This window comes from Cygnus atratus, chromosome 20 (genome assembly GCF_013377495.2).
Source record: "Cygnus atratus isolate AKBS03 ecotype Queensland, Australia chromosome 20, CAtr_DNAZoo_HiC_assembly, whole genome shotgun sequence".
NCBI classification, from domain to species: domain Eukaryota; kingdom Metazoa; phylum Chordata; class Aves; order Anseriformes; family Anatidae; genus Cygnus; species Cygnus atratus.
In genome coordinates, this window is record NC_066381.1 from 10,992,079 (window position 1) to 11,010,241 (window position 18,163).

The 18,163-nt window shown below is 43.9% G+C and overlaps 1 protein-coding gene across 2 annotated transcripts in view; it reads left to right on the plus strand.

Moving 5' to 3' along the window:
* KSR1 (kinase suppressor of ras 1) overlaps nucleotides 1–17,729 on the plus strand; it is a 69,694-nt gene extending 51,965 nt beyond the window's left edge. Inside the window, exons 8-20 of one of the 2 annotated variants that reach the window (XM_035561109.2) lie at nucleotides 344–405; nucleotides 510–616; nucleotides 3,316–3,484; nucleotides 4,743–4,784; nucleotides 5,646–5,700; nucleotides 5,979–6,024; nucleotides 7,108–7,487; nucleotides 8,334–8,430; nucleotides 9,227–9,360; nucleotides 9,771–9,902; nucleotides 10,209–10,344; nucleotides 10,703–10,836; nucleotides 14,807–17,729. In XM_035561109.2, coding sequence (XP_035417002.1) covers nucleotides 344–405; nucleotides 510–616; nucleotides 3,316–3,484; nucleotides 4,743–4,784; nucleotides 5,646–5,700; nucleotides 5,979–6,024; nucleotides 7,108–7,487; nucleotides 8,334–8,430; nucleotides 9,227–9,360; nucleotides 9,771–9,902; nucleotides 10,209–10,344; nucleotides 10,703–10,836; nucleotides 14,807–14,885 — 1,573 coding nt within the window. In that variant the 3' untranslated portion in view covers nucleotides 14,886–17,729. The remainder of the gene's footprint in view (nucleotides 1–343; nucleotides 406–509; nucleotides 617–3,315; nucleotides 3,485–4,742; nucleotides 4,785–5,645; nucleotides 5,701–5,978; nucleotides 6,025–7,107; nucleotides 7,488–8,333; nucleotides 8,431–9,226; nucleotides 9,361–9,770; nucleotides 9,903–10,208; nucleotides 10,345–10,702; nucleotides 10,837–14,806) is intronic. The other variant, XM_035561108.2, reaches the window with a different exon arrangement.
* Nucleotides 17,730–18,163: the final 434 nt, after the last annotated feature.

Consider the following 18,163-nt stretch of genomic DNA (forward strand, 5'->3'; position numbering starts at 1 on the left):
AGGCCTTGGTTTCGATTCTCTGTCAAATTCTGAAAGTCCAGAATGTTGAAAATTTAGCAGTTCCCTGTCGTAGGACGGGAGTCAGTGAAGATAACTATATTAGAAATAAATGATTTCTAGATATGATAGATATGATTTCTTAGATACTAAGATGTCTACCTACCTTTCATTAGCCTAATGGTATACATAACAGGATTCTTCATATAAATGTATCACCTGCTTTGGGGCCCAGAGCTTTCCAGAACTCTCTTTGAGATTAGCATAAGTAGTACAAATTAAGGGTAGGCTTCCTCTTTTGGGGAAAGAACAAGTTGCTATTTAACATTTAATGTTTCTCTTTTAGGTTAAAATGTCACAACAAATGTACTAAAGAGGCACCTGCTTGCAGAATATCCTTCCTCCCCAGTAAGTTTTCTACAGATTCTTAGCACTTCAGTGTAACTGATGGTATCATGAGGACAAGTCTGATTTAAAGCTTTTTTTCCTCCCTTCTCCAATCTGTTTTTCAGTAACCAAAATAAGGAGAACAGAGTCTGTCCCTTCTGATATCAATAATCCAGTAGACAGACCAACAGAACCACAGTTTGGAACTCTCCCCAAAGCACTAACTAAAAAGGTACGTGGTGACAAAAGTGAGTCTTCTGCCTGTAAGTCACTGGGGAGCTACAATAAGGAGAGGTCACAGTAGTACCTTGCTGGTTGGAGCAAGAATGGCACCTTGATCCAAAGAGACTTTGGGATGTGACGTTTCCAGCATGTAAAACATTGGATGCGCACAGCTCCAGCCCCCCCTGCTCACTTAAAGAAACTATGCTATGATTGAGGCTAGGGACAGCTTTCCTTTCTCTGTTGTTCAGTAAAGTCAGACACAGACACAGACACAGACACAGATTTCTAGGTTGGAAGAGACCTCAAGATCATCGAGTCCAACCTCTGACCTAACACTAAGTACTCCACTAAACCATATCACTAAGCTCTACATCTAAACGTCTTTTAAAGACCTCCAGGGATGGCGACTCCACCACCTCCCTGGGCAGCCCGTTCCAATGCTTAATAACCCTTTCGGTAAAGAAGTACTTCCTAACATCCAACCTAAAACTCCCCTGTCGCAACTTTCGCCCATTCCCCCTCGTCCTGTCACCAGGCACGTGGGAGAACAGACCAACCCCCACCTCACTACAGCCTCCTTTAAGGTAACTGTAGAGAGCGATAAGGTCGCCCCTGAGCCTCCTCTTCTCCAGGCTGGACAAGCCCAGCTCCCTCAGCCGCTCCTCGTAAGACTTGTTCTCCAGACCCCTCACCAGCTTGGTCGCCCTTCTCTGGACTCGCTCGAGCACGTCCATGTCCTTCCTGTAGCGAGGGGCCCAAAACTGAACACAGTACTCAAGGTGCGGCCTCACCAGAGCCGAGTACAGGGGGACAATCACCTCCCTAGACCTGCTGGCCACACTGCTTCTTATACAGGCCAGGATGCTGTTGGCCTTCTTGGCCACCTGAGCACACTGCTGGCTCATATTCAGCCGACTATCAACCAATACTCCCAGGTCCTTCTCTGCCAGGCAGCTTTCCAGCCACTCATCTCCCAGCCTGTAGCTCTGGTTGGGGTTGTTGCGCCCCAGGTGCAGGACCCGGCACTTGGCCTTGTTGAACTTCATACAGTTGACCTCAGCCCATCGCTCCAGCCTATCCAGATCCTCCTGCAGAGCCTTCCTGCCCTCGAGCAGATCGACACACGCACTTAGCTTGGTGTCATCTGCAAACTTACTGAGGGTGCACTGGACGCCCTCATCCAGATCATCGATAAAGATATTAAAGAGGACCGGCCCCAGTACCGAGCCCTGGGGGACACCACTTGTGACCAGCCTCCAACCAGATTTGACTCCATTCACCACAACTCTCTGGGCCCGGCTATCCAGCCAGTTTCTAACCCAGCGAAGCGTACGCCAGTCCAAGCCCCGAGCAGCCAGTTTCTTGAGGAGAATGTTGTGGGGAACGGTGTCAAAAGCCTTACTGAGGTCAAGGTAAACCACATCCACAGCCCTTCCCTCATCCACCAAGCGCGTCACTTTGTCATAGAAGGAGATCAGGTTCGTCAAGCAGGACCTGCCTTTCATAAACCCATGCTGACTGGGCCTGATCGCCTGCTCGCCCTGCAAGTGCCGCGTGATGACCCTCAAGATAATCTGCTCCATGAGCTTTCCTGGCACTGAGGTCAAACTGACAGGCCTATAGTTCCCCGGGTCTGCCCTCCGGCCCTTCTTATAGATGGGCGTCACATTGGCTAGCCGCCAGTCAACTGGGACCTCCCCCGATAGCCAGGACTGCCGATAAATGATGGAAAGCGGCTTGGCCAGCTCCTCCGCCAGTTCTTTCAGTACCCTCGGGTGCATCCCATCCGGCCCCATCGACTTGCGCACATCCAAGCTCCTTAGCAGGTCGCCAACCATTTCCTCATGAATAGCGAAGGCCACATCCTGCTCCCCATCCCCTTCCGCCAGCTCAGGGCACTGGGTATCCAGAGAACAACCGGTATTGCCGCTAAAGACTGAGGCAAAGGCGGCATTAAGCACCTCAGCCTTTTCCTCATCCTTAGTAACTAGGTTTCCCCTCGCATCCAGTAAAGGATGGAGATTCTCCTTAGTCCTCCGTTTCGCATTGATATATTTGTAAAAGGATTTTTTGTTGTCTTTAACGGCAGTAGCCAGGTTGAGCTCCAGATGAGCTTTGGCCTTTCTAATTTTCTCCCTGCACAGCCTCGCTACATCCTTGTAGTCCTCCTCAGCGGCCCGCCCTTTTTTCCAAAGATTGTAAACCCTCTTTTTTCTGCTAAGCACAAGCCGCAACTCTCTGTTGAGCCAGGCCGGTCTTCTTCCACGCCGGCTCGTCTTTGGGCACGTGGGGACGGACTGCTCCTGTGCCGTTAAGATTTCCTTCTTGAGGAGCGCCCAGCCTTCCTGGACTCCTCTGCCCTTCAGAACCGCCTCCCAAGGGACTCGGCCAACCAGCGTCCTGAGCAGCTCAAAGTCAGCCCTCCGGAAGTCCAAGACAGCAGTTTTACTGGTCCCCTTCCTGGCCTCGCCAAGAATAGAGAACTCTACCATTTCGTGGTCACTCTGTCCAAGACAGTTTCCGACCACCACATCTCCCACTAGTCCTTCTCTGTTTGTGAAGAGAAGGTCTAGCGGGGCACCACCCCTGGTGGGTTCACTGACCAGCTGCGTCAGGAAGCTATCTCCCACGCTCTCCAGAAAGAAACATTGAGGGGAATTCTGTATTTTTGTTGTTTTCTCAGTAACAATTTTTCTTGCTTTCCAGGAGCATCCAACAGCAATAAATCATCTGGACTCCAGCAGTAATCCCTCTTCTACAACCTCTTCTACACCATCTTCTCCAGCACCTTTCCAGTCTTCCAATCCTCCTAGTGCAACACCTCCCCCAAACCCGTCTCCCATGGGCCAGAGGGATGGACGATTTAACTTCCCAGGTAAGCCCATCTCTTTCAGGAGAAAAACTCTGCGGAGATGAAAAAGGCATCTATGCAAGCAGAGGCTAACCACGACTTTTTAAGTAGTTTCAGGTTTCTGAATATATAGTTGTCTTATGCAAAGTTTGAAAGTGTGTTCTGATGCCTGATAAAAGGAAATGCTCTGCTTTTAGAAGTTTTAAAGTTGTATCAGCAAGATACCTTTGCAGAAGACAAATTATTGAGGAGTGCCAGTACCTTTCTTACATGATACAGTCTTTCTGCTTTCCTTTTCTTTGAAGAGTACTAAAAAAAACCAGCAATGCTCTTTTTTCTTCCCTTTTCTTATTGTATTGTAAAATGCATGCTGCCTGCTTTATGATTTAAAGCCTCTGGTGACCAAGTAAGCAAGCTGATTGCTAGAACAAAACATTAAAATGAGAACTGGGATGAATTACTTTTATCACTATCTTCCAAAAGATAACCAACAGTCAACACTCATTTTTAGAACATCCAACAGATGTGTATTGTGAAAATAATTTACTCCACATACTTTACAGACTAAGGACCCAAATGTGCAGTCTTTACTAAAGCTGATAGAGGCAAGACTTACATAGTGAGAACAAACCTAATTCCTTCTATCTGGAAATGAAGTCACATGCTGCTCAGTAGCTGCTGTATCTAGCCTTTAATACTGCTTTATTTTGCATCAAACGTTTGATCTGTGAGTGAAAGTTGCTGTTCTTGCCTACTCGTAAGGAGCAGAAGCAGTGCCAGTTTAGTGCAAGGATTCTACTGCAACTACTTTGTATTAGGACATATAATTCAAATTCATTGAGATTAAAAAAATAAATGCTTGCAAATGGCTCAGAGCTTTGCCTCTCTGCACACGTCTTGGAAAAGCTGAAGTTGAAGAAATAAGAAAAGATTGAAGCACCAGCTTTTATCCAGGCCTGCCTTTTAGCATCCCTAGGTTCTCTAAGTTTGCTTCTGCCACTTCAAGTCCGAATGTATTGTTTTCCCACCAGACTGTAAGCTTATTGGTAACATAGCTTTGATTTGATAGGTATCATCTGTCTTAGTCTTTGAAAGATGCATGTGCTAAAATTCACCCCCCTCAAGCAGGCTGATTGTTAATCTACTAATCTGTTAAACAATGACTTGGGACTAATTCATTGAATGCATATGGGACACTTGCTGATGATCCTCTAACTTGTTTTGTTGTTTTTTTCCCTTCCTCATAATTTTTTTTGCTGTCCTTTTATTAAAAAAAAAAAAGCTGCCTACTACATTCAGCATAGACAACAATTTATCTTCCCAGGTGAGTTGATTGTTTTAATTCTACTAACCAGCTTCTGCTGCCAAAAAGTAACTTTTTTGTAAAATTCTGCATGCTACCCAAGAATGATAATTCTGCTTTTGGGAAAAGAAAAAAAAGTATGCAGTACAATTAAAATTTTTTCTTATCTCAATATATAGTTCAGGCCACTCTGTCCTTGTATTTAGGTACAACTTCTAATATTCAGTTGTAAAACAACAGATTTCTACTATGGGATTCTATACACAGCTGTGTTTTTTATTCCAAAAAGGATAACTTTTAGGGTTATATGCTTAGTATAAATGGGCCCAAAGTTCAAGAGTGCTTGAGTTCACCTTTATGAACAGATTTTCTTGCCCCTGGGATTTAAGAATGATGCAACACAATTCATATTTGGATTTACACGTGCAAACTCTTTTCTTAGTCACTTAGTTCATAAACCCTTAGAAACAGCTTGTTTGTTTCCAGAGTGAGAGTTGGTAATGTAGGATGCCAGGTATACTCGACATTTGGGAAGGATTTGCAACCCAAGTTGAGTTTTCTGTGCATTGGTGATGCTGGTTGTACTGGGTGCAGTTGGAATGCACGACCTGCAGGAAAAGATGAAACCAAATGCCCCAGTTCTGTGAGGATATATAGGTAAGTGAATGTGAAGGAGACTGGAGCTGGTAATACACAGCTTTGTAAGTACTAGGAAAGATTAGGATGGTTTTTAATGAGTAGATGTATAAAATCCTATGGTCAGAGGTTGAATTTATTTTCTAATTCCTAAATCAGAAGCAAATACCTGTTATTGTAATGTTAAAATTTCAGATCAATAAGAGATCTAAGTGTAAAATATGTAGCATTTTTTTGTTTTCCCAGAAATTCCCAGTCCTGCACAAGTAGCACAGCCTTCAGAAACAGCTGCAGACACTAAGTAAGTATTGTTTCTAATTCTTTTACTTCTGTAGTGTTTACCTGATAATCTTCAGATCTTACTCTCTTACTTGCCACAGTAAGCTTAAAAAGTCCTTACCTTTTAAGTGGAGCAGTAATTCTATTTTCCTTTGACCTACTATAGTGCTATCAAAATCTGTTTTCTGTTTACTACTTCTCACTACTTATTCCACTAATGGCATAGGTAGCAGCCCACTTTTCTAACTCAGGTGGATATGCAAACGTTACTGTCATTGTAAATCTGTCTTCTCTTGCTAGAGCTGAAGAACAGCCAGATGCAGATGGAGTTGAATGTGAAGCAGAGGTAGGTTTTCTGGTTTGCCCTTGCGTACAATCAGAGATGGCACGTTGAAGTAAAACATAAAATTTGTGGCTATGGAACTGCAGGTGTAGACTAGCTGGGCCTTACCTCAGTTCCACCGATCTGTCTGTACTGCAAAGATCTCAACTGAAAACTCATGATTTCTGTAGGTAGGCTGAAACAATGAAGTATTTGTAACAAAAAACAACTTTTTTCTAGTTGGGCTAAGATGATATTTTTCAAATGTCTGGCTCACTCAATTTGGTGCAGCTGCTTTTACGTTACAAGAGCTGCAGGCCTGCTGCTGGAGTTACGAGGTCTAAGTACTCTGCAGACCTCAAATCTGGAAGTACTGCATGTGTAGGTGCTTCCAGTGTTCAGGTTAGCTCATGGTAAATCCTGCAAGCACAATCCATAAGATTGTGTGATTTCTTTAGTGCCTAAGCACACGTTCCACTGGCAGTATGGACACTGAAATGGGCTTCTTTGGGGATGGGTAAACCAATAGAGATAGAATCAATGATTTCAGCACAAATTACTGGATTCTGTGTCAAGCTTACTGATTTTTTTGGAGCAAGTCTAACAGGAGAATTTTAGTAATCTCAAAAAAAAAAAAAACCACAACAAAACAACCAAACAAAAACAAAAAAAATCACACCATGACCACCAACAGCAACATAAGAAAAAAGAAGAAACACCACAAACTCAAAAATCACCACCCCACATTTGTTTGGAGAGTGAAGTGGTTTTCGAGGCTTCCTTTTGGAATGGTCTCTAGCATTTTTTCATTCACTGAAGGGCCAAATCCTGAGTGACGTTGAGCCCCTAGATGTTGGTGCTGGTTCTAGAAGTTTAACTCAATGGGATAAAGCCTTTCGTGTCTTCACCGGCACACGGACATACAGAAGATGTCTTTTGTAGCTTTCTGAAATGGCTTTTTCCTATGAAGCACATCTTTGAGCCGTAGTCAAGTATGTACATCCAACCCCGTGAACTCCTCTCAGAACAGCCTCTGTCACTGGCTGGTAGGCTGCTTTGTCCCTCAGGTGGGACTCTCAGCACAGGTTTTTCTCTTTATATACACAGGTGGAAGAACCAGAGAGTAATAAATCAGAACCCGAAGATGATGAGGACGAGGTGGAAGATCTGCCAAACAGGCGGCCACGCTTGCAAGGGATGATTTATCGCAAACCTAGCCAGACCAGCGTCTACCTGCAAGAATGGGACATTCCCTTTGAACAGATTGAACTAGGGGATCCTATCGGCCAAGGGCGATGGGGGAAGGTTCACAAGGGGAAATGGCATGGAGAAGTAGCCATCAGGCTGTTGGAGATAGATGGGAACAATCAGGATCATCTCAAGCTCTTTAAAAAGGAGGTGATGAATTACAGACAGACCCGGCATGAGAATGTGGTGCTTTTCATGGGAGCATGCATGAACCCTCCTCATTTAGCAATCATCACCAGGTGAGGTTATAGCACCGTATTTCAGTATTACTATACATATTTATTTACTGCTAATAGTAATAATATAGAATACATTTCTATAATTATATAAATTATATATTTGCATAACAAATAAAGTATTTATGGTATTATATAAATATATTATAGTTTAAAATAATCATATATAAAAAATCTGGAACAAGCTGTTCCTCTCATCTACTTCCAGATGCATCCAATTCAGCACAGTGGCAATAAAACAGTATGTGAAGTTGGTAATACAACAGTTATTGATCTTTTCTGTTCCTTTTAGAGACTCTTGCTGATTAGGCAAGAATATTACTATTTTTCTCTCCTCTTCTGTCTTCAGTATTTTGTTGATATTAGGATTATTTAGCCCCTAGATAACAGCTTTTGGGGATGTTCATATGAAGGCTGAATTTACGTCAGGCCAACAGGATGCCACTCATAGTTTGGCAAGGAGGTACTTAGTCATTTCTCGTTGTCAGTTCCAAAGGAAGTTTCCTGCTTAATTGAGCAGTAGCCCCAGCAGAAGCAGGTGCTCGGGTTTTGAAAACTGGACTTCAGCTGTCAGAATAGCATAGCAAGAACTGGGCCTCTGAAGAAACACGTAAGCATTTGTTGTATATGCTTGAATGTGCTTTAACGGTGGCTCACCTGTACATGTATACACCCATACAGTTGTAAATCAGTTGGGCCCTTAAAATTCTTTGAAATGGCATTTCCCAGCAGTTCAAGTAGGAGTGGGATTCTGTCAACATATGAAAACCAGTTGAGCATCCGGTGTTGATTTTTGTTTGCCTCCAATGTTTTAAAGGCATTTTTCAGGACTGTTCCTCTTTTCTGTAGCTTCTGCAAAGGAAGGACGCTTCATTCGTTTGTAAGGGACCCCAAGATATCCCTGGATATTAATAAAACCAGGCAGATAGCACAGGAGATCATTAAGGTAAGTGTGTACATCCTGCTAACAGAGACATCTGCTTTGTGAGTAGTGCCTCAGCAAGAGCCTAGAGAATGCACAGCTGGGGTGGTTCAGTAGCTCTCAGTAGCCACACCTGTAACTTGCCACAGGGTGTTGTAGCAGGAAAAACTTGAAATTGGATAAAGAGAAGTGGGCAGTAAGCTAAGGACCTGAAAGGATAGAAATAGACCTTTTGCTTGCTAGTAAGGGGCTGGGGAGGGAGAATTTTGGTAAGGGGAACCATGAAGAAATGCATGACACATTTCCTAAGTTAATGCATTCTGAGGTAAACGTTATTTTCCCCCAGAGTTGCATGGTTTTCCAGTGCTTGCATTCAGTATTGCTCAATTGAAGTAACATTTCTAAAGCTGTTTCAGTGTTTCTGCTGAACTGAGCAGCATTTCTGCTGTTTTTCTTCCTGGCAGAAGTATCCTGTGATTTTAGTGAGCAAGCTTGTGTCAGTTGCTCATTGTTCTTACGCATACAGACTTCTTCAGAATTGTGAGTCCACAGGTGCTTAATGCTCTTCAAGTAAGAGTACCCTTCCAGCAGCCCTACTATGTAGAGGATGAAAAGCATTTCAGAGGATGAGCACGGAGCTAAAATCTCCTTGCAGACTTTCCCTGCACCCTTCCTGCATAAGTCAGACAGTTGCTGTGTCCCCATTTAAAATTCATTATTTATTCTGGAGTAAATGTGTGTTAGAAAGCAAAGCATGCCCAGTTAGAGGCTTGTAAATAAGAAAAAAAAAAGACATCTCTGAATATAAACTTTTTCCTAGGGCATGGGCTATCTTCACGCCAAGGGGATTGTACATAAGGATCTGAAATCCAAGAATGTTTTCTATGATAATGGAAAAGTTGTGATCACTGACTTTGGATTATTTGGGATTTCAGGTGTGGTTCAGGAAGGAAGGTACGTGGAGGTTTCAATGCTTTGGTCCACTTCTAGAGTGATAAGTAATGATCAAATAAGGAAACATTTTGATGCATTACACAGTACAACTGAGGAGTATTGATTACTTCAGTACTTAAAAATGTTTTGCACTTCTTTTTTTTGAAAGAGTCCTTTCTACACATCCAGTAGCACACAGCTAGAAAGTTATATATGAACTAAGACTCTGAACAAAAATAACTTCAAGCCCAAGAGTGATCTGTAGAGTCAGGCCAACACTTGCATGTTTTTTTAATATGTCTAGAAAAATAGAAAATGTTAGCCAAAACGTTTCAGTAAATAAAGGCATTAGGCAAAGCATAGATATGAGCCATGTGCTGCTTCTTGCTTTACGTAAGTGTTTCACTATGGCTTCTTTCTTTTGAACTCAGGAGGGAGAATGAATTGAAGCTGCCTCATGACTGGTTGTGCTACCTGGCCCCTGAAATTGTTCGTGAGATGGCGCCTGGCAAAGATGAAGACAAGCTACCTTTCTCCAAAGCTGCAGATATCTATGCTTTTGGGTAAGAGAGGAATACCTGAGAGTACCATGGGAGCATGCGAAACGAGATATGGCACAGACCTGAGCCCTGCCAGTCAGTGGTCCTCTTCTTTCAGACTGGGGATTTTAGCTAGGATGCATTTTCCTCACCCACTACAAAAGACATGGGCAGGACAGTTTGATAGGGAGGTGGGTAGGCTGGGAGGGATTTGCTGCACAGCTTTATACACCTTCCAGAGCTTATCTGAAGTAATTGGGACTGTGTCAGGGTTTTGCATCTTTCTCTTTAAGAGCGCGCAAAGCCTTGATTTGTCTGTTGATGTTGCAGGACTGTGTGGTATGAGCTCCAAGCAAGAGAATGGCCCTTCAAGAACCAGCCTGCAGAGGCACTCATCTGGCAGATTGGAAGTGGTGAAGGAGTGAAACAAGTCCTTGCAACTGTTAGTTTGGGGAAAGAAGTAAATGTAAGTACATCAGTTGCAGGAGTCCTTCCAAACAGCTGTTCACTGGGGATGCTGGAAAAGAGGGAGCTGCTGAAAGGGATTTATTTTACTCTTATTATAACCCTAAAGATAAAGGGCAGGAGAGAGAACAGGTTAGAATAAGACAGGTTAGATTCCAAGTCTCTTCCCATTATTGTCATATAGAAGTGGGCATCCACTGGTACGCAGGATACTGTTTGATTATTAGAATGTCCAAAACGTCTGTTAAAAAGCAGCTCTAGCTGGGCTCCCACAAATCACACTGCTCAGTCAGTTGCTTGGTCTGAACAGTTGACATGTGAACTAAGTGGAGATAATGAGCCTGAAATATTCTTTGCAGGAAATTCTCTCAGCATGCTGGTCATTTGATCTCAGTGAGAGACCTAGCTTCACTGTCCTCATGGATATGCTTGAAAAACTGCCAAAATTGAATCGTCGTCTCTCCCATCCAGGGCATTTCTGGAAGTCTGCTGAGTGAGTATCTGCTGTTGTTGAGAATACTTGTGCTGCTCACAAACTGCTAACTGGTAATTCCTGTGCTTTATTTTGCCTTCCTGGGGTCTGTCAGCCCTTCAGTAGCAGAGTAACTGCGTGCTGTTCTGCTTTTCTAGTTACTAGGGTATTATGCAATGAAATTTGCATGCACTTCAGACAGATAATTTCCTACTTCAACATATTCACCTCCCTCCTCCTGTAGATCATTTATCCAGCTTTGTTTGGCTTTAGAAAGTATCAACCAACATTATTGGAAACGGCCCACACTGACCAAAAAGTGATTAGAATTTCCTCTATAATGGCTGGTACTGACTGAGAAAGGTCACCACCTTGTAACCCTCCTAAAGGGATGTATAGGAAAAAAAAAGACTTCCCTCCCTTTCCCCCCCCCCTTTATGGAAGACTCCCCAGTTCACACAGGCAGATAAAGAAATGCAGCATTAGTAATTACAGCATCAGTGTAATTGATTCCTGGAGAAAAAACAAAGTAGGTGCTAATCATCCCGAGTATCTCTAAATTGCTTGGCACATGCAGTGAACTGGCAGCTAGGAACAAGTTGTGTTTGGACTGAATCTCCAAGTTGGATTCATGTCAAGATTTGGACCAAGGAAAGATAAGTCAAGAGATGACAGATAAATCCTTGTCAGATCATGATACTTTCAAAGTCAGGATCGATGTTGCAATTGGGGAAGAAAAGCATTATAAGATCAAGATCTGTAAACTGTCAAACTTGGGAGAGATTCCTAAAAAATACCTGATTGAACATCCTGTGACATCTGTCATTATAGACGAGACCAGAATTTAAAACTCATTCCAGTTCAGAATAGATGGGCATAAAGCCATAGGGCCTAAAACTTTCAGTCTCCCTTGTCACGAATAACCTGTCAGTCAGACAAAAATGGATCCCAGCTCCACTTCTTCTAGTGGAAGCAAAACAGATACAATTTCTAGAGCCCAGAGACTAAAATTCCCACCTCTGACACCAAACTGATCTTTTATGTCCGTTGTCTAATCTCCAGTGCTGTACAGCCTCGCTTTGGGCACGCAGCAGGGTCTGCAAACAAACTCCAGTTGGCAGAAATGGAAACATGGCCTCGTGCTTCCCCTAGGAACGCTCATTCCACAAAACCCATGCGCTTGCCAAACTACTTCCAGGCACAGCTTGCGGTGGCCAGGGCTATACCAGCTACCTCAGGTGTGCACATTTCAGCTCTACTGCCCGTTCCCTTCAATCATCCTGCCACAGCTGTAACAGGTTTTTTTTTTTTAAAGAAATGTTTATATTTCTTTAAAACTAATTCTCCCCTGTCTCAAAAGAGGATCACAGTGTTCAAATGGTGTTATAACAACTGTTTCTTTGCCAGGAGATTTGCATGATATCGCAGTGTCCTTTGTTCATTTTTTTTTTTTCCCTTTCTACAGAAACACAGTGCCCTCCAACACGATGGTTCTGTGTGGGAGCACTTTCGTGCCCTCATTTCTCCATACTATCAGATCCACTTACGCTGGATCATTAACTCTGGCTGTTTGGCATCTTTTCTCCTACCTAACCAGAAAGGGCTGACCAGACAGAGCCCAAGGTGTCTGCACATTCCCATGCAGGCAGTCACACAACCCTGCATTGTCCTCTAACAGCTCATTGGAAATTAACTTGAAGTAATGCTTCCCATTTGGGCAGTCAGTTCATGAGAGTGCTCATTTCCAGAGTAATTTGCCAAGTGATTATTTTGGATTAGTGTTTCCATAGGGAGTTCTTCTTGAACAGCTTGTGGAACCGTGCCTTACAGAGCAGCTACCCTAATTATTTTTCCCTGGGTAGACACAGACCCTCCCCCTCCTACTGCAACTGGTTCCTGTACATTTGCATATATTAATACTTTTTCTCTGCTCAAAGCATGTAACAGGGGAGAATTACTTTGTGTCAGCATTACATATCAACACTGACAGCTGAAGTAGTGCTCAGTGAAATGAAAATGCAGGCAGCTCAGTTGCTTTTTAGTCCCTGCAAAGTACATCACATTCAGGTCACACTTGGAAGGCCCTCCACAGCCACGTCAGCCAGAGACCAGATTCAAAACCCAGTAAAGACACGTTCGTATCTCCTCCAACCAATCTTTGAGAAATATTGCACTAACCCCACGCTTTATTCTGATGTAAGCTTTATAATAGTTCACAAGGCTTGCTTTAAATAACTGAAGACTAACTCTCACGGTGTCTTTTTCCCTTCCCTCCCATGTTTCTCTGTAGGTTGTAGCTACTGGTGCAATAATGGGTTCCACCTTGCATGCTTCCATCTGTTGCATCCTAACCGGCAACTTGGACAATCACCTTCCATTTAAAAAAGCGAAAACAAACCACGAAATTAACCCATGGACATAATCAACACTTTATCCGAATTCTCCTTTTCTGCCTTTTTCTGCTTGTTGTGGGCTGTTAGCTTGAATAACAACAACTGTCTGCAAGAAGTTACTGTCTAACAATGTGGCCATCTCTCACTTCCGAAGCGTTTCATCGGGCTGTAGCTCCCTCCTGGAGAGGGCCTAGTGATCTGCTCTCTGACTAACCAGGTGCACGCAGCGGAGGGCCGGGCGTCCTGCCCAGCAGGCTGGGGGTTTGCTGACACGGGCGGGATGTGCAGGTCCCCCAGGTCTTGTGAGGCAGAAGGGTGCGTTTTCCTAGCTGCAGTCTGAGGTTGTGCGTGTCAGCCTTAGTGCAGGGCTGGGGTTTGTGACCAAACAGAGCAGGTGCATTTTTCAAAGGCACATCTGACAAGTGAACACTTCACTTGTGTTACAAACCACCCTGACTCAAGGGCCAGATTGCGCTGGTCCTCCTGTGGGATGAGAGCCAGCATTGCATTGAACTGAGGGGCAGTTCTTTTCAGGGGGTGCAAGGGTAGTTCTTGCATGAAAAGAAGGATGGTCCTTGCTCTGCATGGGGCAGATTGCAGTCCCCTAGCCTACTTGGGAACAGGCCCCCAGTGGTGCCCAAAACTGGCCCACGTGGGTTGGCTGAGATCAGCTACAGTGCTGTGCAAAAGAGGAGGAAAGCCCTTCTTTCCCTCTTTCTCCTCCCCTTGCAAATCCAGTGTTTTGAATTCTATGGTTTGCTCATGTTTACATCCTCTGTTCAGCAAAATGCCTGACTTCGCATTAGGAGCTTTGCAGAATTGTAGGTAACACAATTATGTGCCTTTTTGGAAAAGGTCTTTTTTCATTCCTTACTAATTCATGATTTTGAATTTTTCTTTTTTTGAGGGGAAAGGATAGGGATAGAGGAGGGTAAGCACCAGGAACCAGAGGTTTTTTACTGTCCTCAGTGAGGACAAATACATGCACATATTCATTCTCTTAGAAAGTCAGGTGCTTGCACACAACGCTGAAAAGAATGTATTCAGGCTGTCTGCTTTGCTGTCACCTGAGTGCATACGTGTAAGAAGGCATTTTGAAGTGAAAATGTTTATAGCTATGCTAACAGCTTAAGGGTGAAGGAAAAGACATCTTTATTCACTTGCTACAGTCTATAAAGAGGAACAAATGGGTTTTTTGAAATGATTGATGTACCTTGTCAAAACCCATCCTTTCCCTTAAAAAAAAAACAACAGTCAAACCAAAACAAAAGCTAAGTAATTTTTTTCCTTCCCTCTTTATTTCAAGGAAAGCAAAAGCGTGTTGAAATCAGGTGTCAGGCTTCTACCCACCTTAGGTATTTATGAAAGTCTCCTGCTTCTCCCATTTGAGTTGTTTTTTCACTAATGAGGTTAGCGTAAGTAAGTTCACATGTTTGCTGCTTAATTTCTTAAAACGCTTTGCTGGATGATCTGAAGTTGTATGAGACCAGAATCCAACCCATTTAATTTCTTTTTATATGACTGTAGCTTTATGGGGGAGAAACAACAAGGAAACAAAAATAAACAGCTCTTTCCCTTTCCCTCCCCCCTCTTTTCAGCATTAACAGTAGCAAAGTTGTCCTGCGTTTTGAAAGATTTGGCTTGGGAATCCTGGAACCAAGTAATCAAAAGATATAGCATGGTGTTTAATTGTCTTGTGATAATGTTGTCTACCTACTTACACAAAGCATCAGAAACCTTCACTGAATCTTCCAAGCTACGACACTGGTGCAGCCACAGCTGAAAGCCGCATGACCATCAGTTCACAGGCCTGTGTTGTTTGCAAAGTCTGAATTCTGCCTGAGCACCAGCAGTTATTTAAAGAATGTTTACATGATACTTTTGTGTGAACTATATTTTTTAAAACATAATAAACAGTGAATCAAGTTTAACTACAGCCATTCAAAAAGCACTGAAAAGAAACCAACCTATTTCTAGTTCCTTCTTGCGTCTGTGGTGTAAATAAGAGCTATCTTCTGCCTTCAAAATATTTGTTTTCCCTAAGACAGGTGGAACTGGCTTCTTTCAGAACAGCTATGCATCTCGTACAAGGTGTTGAAGTTTTAAATTATGTTTTCCTTTCACTAAGGCAAAATTGATCCATTGCGTTGTGATTTTGCCAAACTGATTATTCAGTTTGTGATTACTCGTGATTTGTTTCAGCAGGGTTGGTCCAAGCTCTGGGTTACCTTGAATTAAGTTACACTAATACAAATCTACTTCTTACAGGGGAGTTGGTTATCACGCCCCCCAGAGCAGGGTGCGGACATGCTGCCAAGACCAGGTTTAGCTCAATGCAGGCAGGGAAGGCAAGCTCCCAGCTGCCAAATTCCTCTTCCAAAGTTTCAGGCGCAGCACATTCTAGTCCCCTGAACTAACAGCACTGTTGGAAATGTAACGCTGCTCAGCCAGACTAGATGCTTACTGTCCCAATCACCACCTCATTTGCAGAACAAGTGATGTTTTCCAGAGCTCCAGGGAGAGGCAAGAAAGACATGAGTAAAAGCTATCCATCTCTCTCCCGTGTCCTCTCTAACTGGCTCCTAGAGGTGGTCACGTAAGTTTGCAAGCTGTTGGTTTTAAGGCATTTAGGACTAAACCGTAGTTTTGGGGGAAACTAAGCACAACACAAACCTTACAACCCAACAGCTCAGACTTGTTTCAAAAGTAAATTTTAAGACATAAAACAAAACACATGCTCTACTGTGTAATATGCAGATTATAAAGGATACAGATTATTACTGCATTTAAGGTGACTGATGCATTATCCCACTTAGCACTAGTACATTACACACCTCCCTTATACCGTTCACCATCATTACAAGGATTTGAAATGAAGATTGCAGGGAGAAGAGCTCTGAAGTCCTCCATAAAGCATGTAAAGTAGCAGGCCCTCAATTTGGCTACTTTACAGATGGCTGACTTTCATAGAAAATTAAGTGGCAAAAAACTTCTGAGTTCTGTTGAGCAGAGAGCTTCACTCCTGTTATATGCGTAAGCCAGTTATATTCTCTTAGAAATATTGTGCTACAGTGACTTTTAAGATGTGTCTCAAATTAAAACAAAAAGCCGGTTTGGTGGTAGCCGGGTGTGGCATTGTGGTACTCAACCTCCTTCCTCCCTCCCACATTGTAAAGCAACTCAACCCCTTCCATGTGCCCTGTGTATCTAACCTACACCACCTGCTTCTCGTCAAGATTTGCTGTTTGCTCTCTCACAATAATACTGTGTCACAGGCTTAAACAGAGGCTGTTTTCCCAGCAAGTGCTGCTGAAGTAACAACAGCACGATACCCCCAAAAGTGGGGAGGAACACGCGTCATAGCGACGTTGAGAGGCAGACCCCCGGGCTGAAGCCCTCCCTTGGCTGCAGCAGCCCCGCTCCAAAACACACGGCCTTTCCTTGCCTGTTCAGCAGTGGTAGCGCTGCTGCGGCCACGTGCAAGCGCAATGCTGAGAAAGCAATATATCCTCCTCACTCTTAATAAGGTGACTGGCTGGAAGGACAGCCAGCACTGATGACTAGCCAGCTTAAAAACAAAACAATAGTATTAAAAAACATACAGAAAATTTGTTTTTCCTATGACTGCCTGCAGGTGTAATTCAAGAGCAGCACTAGTCCCCTGCTTTCAGGACGGCCCCTTGCCTAAAACCTCACGTCCTTTCGTGCTGCGCTTTGAGGCGTGTGGAACACCAACAGGAGGCTTATCCCTGCACACCGGCCGAGCAGTGCCCAGTGGTGGGACTCCTGTCCTGCTGCTCCAGGGAAGGGTTTCAAAATGTGTCTTTAAATCATGAGATTTGAGATCCAAATTCAACCCTTCCTTGGATTTGCGTTCAACTCCCATAAATTGCCCTTGAAAGCAACACCCAGCCTCCTGAACCCAGCATTTCAGAGAGCAGGGACCGATTACTGTCTCTGGGATATTTGTTTTAATCAGCTGGTGTGATACACACGGAAGTCAAACAAAACCAGTGGAGTTGTACAGCTGTGAAGAAAGTCAAGCTCTTATCCCTTACTATGTTGCAAACCAAGCGACAGTCATTCGGTCTCAGTCGCATTGTACTGTCACGTGTACTGTCTCCTCGTGTGCTGGTGTAAGGGCGTGAAGCACGGTAAGCCTGTACCATTTTAGAGTTGTGAATGTGAAGCTGGCTGTACAATGCTGCTACAATAGCCACATGTCAGTAGTGAATGTAAATGGAGTCTGTAATATGGTGAAAATGGACACGTTTTCTTTTCAAATGTGATGTAAACTTTGTACAGTAAAAAAATTTTTTTTATATTTTCTATCAACTGAGTGTCTTCCAGAATTGCTATTAAATTAATTAAAAATTGTTAGTATTAATAACAGTTTCTGTATTAGTTTATGCAACCAGCAAAAAAAAAAAAAAGACAGAAGTGCACTCTATGCTAATAAAATTCTGGGTATGTAGGAATCTTTTCAGTGAATAAATCTTTGCTCTGGATAAAGCAAGTGTTACAGAATTGTGGTTTGAGCTTTTTCCCCCCGTTGACTTGTACCTTCCTGCACTGCCAAGCCCCATGGAGGTGGGTGGCAGCCAGAGCCCCACAGGGCAGCCCCGCAGCCCCCTCCAGAGGTCTCCCCCCGGGGCTGGGTGAGCCCTGGAGGTCCCCACATTGTCCTGTGAGCCCAATGTTGCTGACCCTGCCCCAGCAAGGCAGGCTGGCTGTGGAGCCAAGGGGCACCCCCAGCCCCTGTCCCACCTGCAGCCCCCAACCCTTGTCCCTGCGAGCTCAGTTAAGCAACAAACACCTTCCCCGACTTTGGGGCACCCCATTCACCAGCGTGATCCCCGGTGGGCTTCGGGATAACGCGCCGGCAGACGGGAGGTGGCCTCCAAGCAGGTGGCAGGTGGGCACCCTGCACTTTGAGCACGCCATTCCCTGCAGCA